Source organism: Brassica oleracea, chromosome C2 (genome assembly GCF_000695525.1).
Source record: "Brassica oleracea var. oleracea cultivar TO1000 chromosome C2, BOL, whole genome shotgun sequence".
Lineage (NCBI taxonomy): Eukaryota > Viridiplantae > Streptophyta > Magnoliopsida > Brassicales > Brassicaceae > Brassica > Brassica oleracea.
The window spans coordinates 46,367,809-46,373,959 of NC_027749.1; the positions used below are offsets into that span (position 1 = coordinate 46,367,809).

General features: G+C 35.7%; 1 protein-coding gene across 1 annotated transcript; it reads right to left on the reverse strand.

Moving 5' to 3' along the window:
• Window positions 1-3,595: 3,595 nt before the first annotated feature.
• On the reverse strand, window positions 3,596-5,932 carry LOC106324406 (callose synthase 5-like). The gene is made up of 5 exons (XM_013762378.1): window positions 5,828-5,932; window positions 5,499-5,605; window positions 5,341-5,409; window positions 5,152-5,248; window positions 3,596-5,037 (listed from the first exon to the last, which is right to left on the reverse strand). The coding sequence occupies exons 1-5, from the start codon at window positions 5,930-5,932 to the stop codon at window positions 5,017-5,019; spliced, it is 399 nt and encodes a 132-aa protein (XP_013617832.1). The 3' UTR covers window positions 3,596-5,016.
• Between the last annotated feature and the right edge of the window lie 219 nt (window positions 5,933-6,151).

Here is a 6,151-nt window from a genome sequence, read left to right on the forward strand (position 1 = left end):
TGGAATTGTGTAGAATGAGAAACTTAGACCTAACTCTCTTTGAAAAGAATCAAATATATACCCTAAACCCTAGCCGACTTTGGTCCAACATTAATTTCACTAGAGCTGTTCCCGGGCTACGCCCGGGTAATTTCCATAAAATTGTTAAAATAAAATATTATATTAGATTAATATATTTTTATCTAAATTATGATTAATATAAAACAGTGTTTGGATTAAAATAATCACTGAATGTAAGAAGAAAAGAAAAAGTATTATAGATGGTTATTGGTATTTATTGAAATAATGGTTTCATTGACGTAGGAAGCGGTAATGTAAATATTAAATATTTAAGTGTTAACAAAATATAAAACAATTCCATTATGAATATAAGACAACCATTATAATGATTGGTTCTTATTTGTATAAAATATATATGCATAGAAACCTTAGAAAAGAATGAAACCGAAGAATTAAAACAGAAACAATTGAAACAATACTATAACTTATTAACCAAGCGTATAAGCACACGTCAAAATAATCATCGAAACCCTAGCTTAAAATTCTCGGAAACATAGATCTAAAAACTGGAAACTATTTTTGGAGAATCGACGCACAAAATGAGAATGAGAATGAAACCTTAGAAAAAATGAAACCGAAGAATTAAAACAGAAACAATTGAAACAATACTATAACTTATTAACCAAGCGTATAAGCACACGTCAAAATAATCATCGAAACCCTAGCTTAAAATTCTCGGAAACATAGATCTAAAAACTGGAAACTATTTTTGGAGAATCGACGCACCTGTTCGTCAATGAGGAGCATTTCGAGGCCAATCAGTGTCTTCTTGACCGGGTTTCGAGCCTCCCAGAAATGAATGAGCCGGAAGCGAAGCTGAGTCTCGTGTGGACCTAGAGAGACATCCTTGAAGAACATGACTTGTTCATCAGGGTCGGAGGAGACATGAGACTTCCTATTTCGTTTCATCGCCATGGATCGAGATTTGAGTGGTTGTAGGGTTTTGGATAATAGAGAAGATTAGTATATAAAGGAGGATGAAAAGGGGGAGGTGAAACGAAATCATTAAGGAGGTATATTGATTGTATAGAAGTGGATCGATTAGATCTCGGCTTCTCTGCTCATCGATCGGAGAAGACGAAGAGGTAGCAGCGATGAGAATCTCATCCCTCGACGAATTCTTCGAGGTTTCAATTACGGCAAAAACGACGCTAAACTCCAATATAGGCCACAACACTATGGTGAAGCCCACAACATTTCGGTGAAGCCCACAACACATACCAGAAACAAATCGCAAACCGCGAGCCCGGGATGACGTGTCAATTTCGACGCTCCTGATTGGTTCGAATAAACAATCTGACGTGGACACCTTCCCTGCTCTCTATATCCCCCTTTTAGTATTACTAGAACTTTTTCCCGGGCTACGCTCGGGTTTTTGCCTATGATAGTGTTCCATGGATGTTCTAGGTAAACAATTATTTTTCCTCTGTCTTGAGATCATGCAAAAGTTATAACATCCGAGGCTATGTTCACATGTCTGGGTTCTTTGTTAAAGTTAGGAACCATTTGAGAGATTCGCTAAGTATTTTGTTTCGCCTCCAATTTCGTTTTGTAAAAGTGAATAGTTTTATCAGTTTGTAATTTGCTTTAGTTATTTGTATTCGAGTGAGAGTAGAGAAGAGGAAAAAGACTTTTAAGGTTGTGTTTGTGATAAATGTTTGAGAAATGTAAAAATTTAGCAGACTATTCATGATTTTGTTATTGATCAAGGCTCATTTTTGTCCATGATGCAATATTTGCTCATAATATTTTAGGTTTGATTACATTAAAATATTTCAGTGTTATTTACTAAATCTAATAGGTTTTAAAAAATTAAATTTTTGTAACAAAAACTATTAGTATATAAGCCAACATTAACTCTTACTAAAAACTCATAGAAATTTTTTTATAAAGTTAACCAACTTAAGTGTATATATAATTAAGGGAAATTGGGTTTAATAATACCAAAAAAAAACATAATTCACTATCTAACTAAAATCCTACCCTCTCTCCTCCATTCTCTTCCTATCTCTCTCTTTGCTCTCTAAAAATCTAATTTTCTCTTTTTTTGGTTATTTCACAAATAAGTCATATAATTAAATTTCTTGCAGACTCAGACCTAAAAAAAAAAACTGTCCCACTTAACATAGGTTTATAAGTCAGAAATTGTTGTTAAACTTTAAAATTTGTAAATTTATATATTCACCTAAGATTACAGCATTTAAATTTTAAGGAAACTTTTGGAAACTTAGATTTTAACTTTTGTTTTACTCTTCTTTCTATGAGTAAAGTGGGTGTTTTATTTCAGTTTTATATTGTTTGTTATCTTTACATCATTAAGTATATTGTAAGATTATATTTAAGAATATGACTTGGACCAGCACTACATATCTCTCGAGCTTCTCTTCTGCTTGTCTCTGACTCTTATTGTAGAAACACATAATATTAGTCTCGAGATAAATAAACCTTCTGATCAAGCAAAACCATGTCTACAGCATAAAGTCTCCCCCTTTCTTCATGTTGCCTAATTGGATGGGGAAATATAGCTGACAATGGTTACACATCATCGTTGAGAAAAGCCGGGAACAACGGGACATCATCTTTGAGAAAAGTCGGCAACAACGGGACTGTATGTAATGTTATAAAAATGTCTAGATAATATCATACTATCGTTGAGAGTTATTGCAATAGATTATTCAAATATGAGTAATAGATTAGATATCAAAAGATAAAAGCGGTTTAGTAGATTAGATTTTTGGTGGCAAAAAGAAAATGTTAAGTATAACAAATAAAATCATTGTTTACAATTTTAAAAAATCAAAATTGTAAATCCAAACACAATGACAAAATCAGAGCACAAACAAAATTTTATGCCTGAACTTTTTAGTACGTGTAAGTAAAGATAGGCAACAATGTCATGGGAGAGACCAAGGTAAGAAGCAATATCAAAACTTCATACATATACTAAGAAGAGCCTTCTCTAGAAGATCTTATTGTTTGGCCTTAATCTTTCCCTTGCCGGGAAACTTCCTTTTGAGCATCTACAACTTCTCTGTAGAAGAAAGAAAAGACAGTATCTTGAAAAACGATAGGAAAAAAAAACAAAACATAATGAGGGTTTCAAACAAACGTAATCTGCACAACAGAAGTGCAAAACAGAAACTTTAGGCAACACTCATCTATATTTGAAACTCACAATTAATCATAAAGAAAAGAACCAATATAAGCAAGCATTAAGAAACAGTACCCTCGTAAAAGCCGAGCTTGAGCGTGCCATGATTATAATTAGATAGATAAAACGTTTTTTATCAAATCCATAAAACGTTTTTATCTTGAAAACAAAAGCCACTCACCTAAAAAAACACTCACTTCTTTCTTCTTGATTGTATCCCCTCTCTCTTCCAGGAGCCTAGTTGAACATCATCACATGTTCCTTTCCTCCTCGCAAGAGCTGTGCTGCTCCAATTTCTCCACCAGCTGAGATACGGAAACAACATGGATCAGAGAACTGAAACGCTAATTTAAAACCCTAAAACGTGGGTGTAAAGCTATTACTTTTTTCCGGTGGGAAAAGTGACTTTGGACTATAATTCGAGATCCCACCAAGACCCGAGCAGCCGTCATTTCCTCCAATCCTCTGTCTCTCTCGATGTTGACTCTAAGCTGTCACCAGGAACAAATGTTCTAGTGACATCTCATGTCAGAGAGAGTAAAGACACGGGTGTGTTATACGTTTTCCTACGCCTCTTTTTCTTATTTTTCCGACACACCTAAGGGTCCTGCATAATGAGGCAGAGCTTCGTGTCCGTGAGAGGTATTGGGGCCTCGTACTGGTTCCACTGCTTTGGTTGGCTCAGACTTTAGTGTGGGAAGTAGCCATGACATGAAAAGCCTTTGTGCCTGGAGGAACTATCTCCTCCTAACCTCTTTCATCGGATCATGAATGTGATGAGATTTTCCTCGTGTTGCCGACACAAATCCAATAAACCGTAAATACCAAAACATAACTGGTAGAGAAAGTAAAGTAAGGTAAGGAATGGACATACCTGGTGCACCACCGTGGACTTGTTGGCCAATTTGGCCTACGTTGTAATCTTCAGCATCCGGGGATGAAAAAAATAGTTTAGATCCCAATATGGGTAATCTTTAGTATTTTCAGTGCGTGTCCAGTTGATAAGGAGCAATTTATTACACCTCTTCGTTTTATGAGATAACCCAGAGAGTATGTCTTTAGACAGACAAAAAACAACACTCTAGAAGAATGAATCAAATACATACAAATATCAGAAGTTTCCTAGTAAAAAAAGAAACTAAAAAAGACAAAGACACTAAGAACCATGGACGCATGAGCTTTTATATATATAATCTTGTCTCTTGTTGCAAACATCAAAAAGAATAGCCGGTGAGGTTTGTGGTGGTTCAGTCATATTTGAGCTGCTAAACTGAGCCAAGAGATAGCCTCTAGATACAATCATACAATGCAATTTAAATATATAGAAAATACTCAAATAATTTATGCCATTAGCACTGCAATATATAAAACATAAGACATAATAGAGTTCAGAGCTCTTCTAGCATGCCTAAAGGGATTTGCTGACTAAACAGAATCATAATTTTCATCCAGGATGAAAAGAAAGGAATTATAAATCCAGCATCATACCTGTGACCACCACACATGCAATCTAATTATATGCCAGTCTGAATTCTCAATCCAGCGTCGAAGCATAGGGAAAATGAACATGATAGCCGTCAGCACATTTGGGAGCAAGCAAAGAGCGACAACCAAGATATGGAGCGGGGGAACCCCTTTAACGTCTCGTGGAAGGAATGATATCCATTGCTTCAGCATCCCAGGAGCAGAAGAATTGGACTGGGCATCGCAAAGCGGTAAGACTACACACCAAGCGAGACTTACAGCGATCTTGAGAATATTTCTCAAAATTTCAGTAAATTTCCATCTGTGGAAACCCGGGAAGTTTAAGATAATATCCAAGATACCTAGAATAGAAGGAAGAAACAATGTAATCGTTATTTCCTAGATAAGTAACAAAATGATGAAACAGAGGAACTCCAAACAGGGAAAGTTTTGTCGCAACATTGAGGGTGACGTACTCTGGAGGAAGCGTAGAAAAGCTGCTGTAATGAAGATACTGGAGAGAGATCTCCATCATCACGCATTGGCCAGCCGAGATAGAGGCAATCCGGAGACCTATATAACAGTGATGTGCAAATGTCACAAAAAAAATTAAGATTTCCCAACCAAGTAAATATTCAATTTACAGAATTTGAGTTTTAACGTACCAAAAATATTCATACAGATCATCATAGTTGGACCAATCTGAGTGAGCGGCCTTGCCAGTGGAATTCTTACTTGCTTCCCATTTCATGGAAAAGAGAACTATGGAGTATAGAAGGTCAAGATTATTAAGATGTCATAAACCTATCATTTAAACATTTACCTTTTCAGCAGAAAGGCCTCATCATCTCCACCGTAAGAAGGCTTGATATTTTTTCCAGTAACGATGCTGACATTTCCAGCCAGGAGACAATGGAGTTCATAAGCCATCTGAGAATAAAAAGCAGGTAAATATTGATGAATTCTTGTGTTTGACTAATCATATCAGCTAAAAAGGATTTAAAAACCCATATACAGTATCTTCTGCTGTTGTATATCTTCAGCACCTTAAGAAAGCCTTCGCATAAATTAAATGAGTGAATTTTTATTAAGAGTATAAACATCATTCAAAAAAGTGTCTCACTCAATCCATTTGTGAAAATAAAATGTTGCCTGGTACCTTAAACTATGTTTACGTCCTAAAAATTTGCACCAGTTCTTGTAGTTCTTAAAGAACTTTGTCTTGACGGCATCAACGGCTCTATCGTCGAGCTGCATCGATACATTAATTAACACAAAACTCCATTGCTTAAAAGTGTTAACAGATAAATATGTATCTTTTTATTGATGGAATATTGAGATAATGCTGTGGTGTTTTACTCATCAGTAGTGTCAGTGGGTCTAGGTGAGTGGAGGGAAGTATCGAAGGTACCTTATTCAGAAACTCTGGCCTGGGAGTCAACCTTATATGATTATCAGCAAGTAAACAAACCAGAT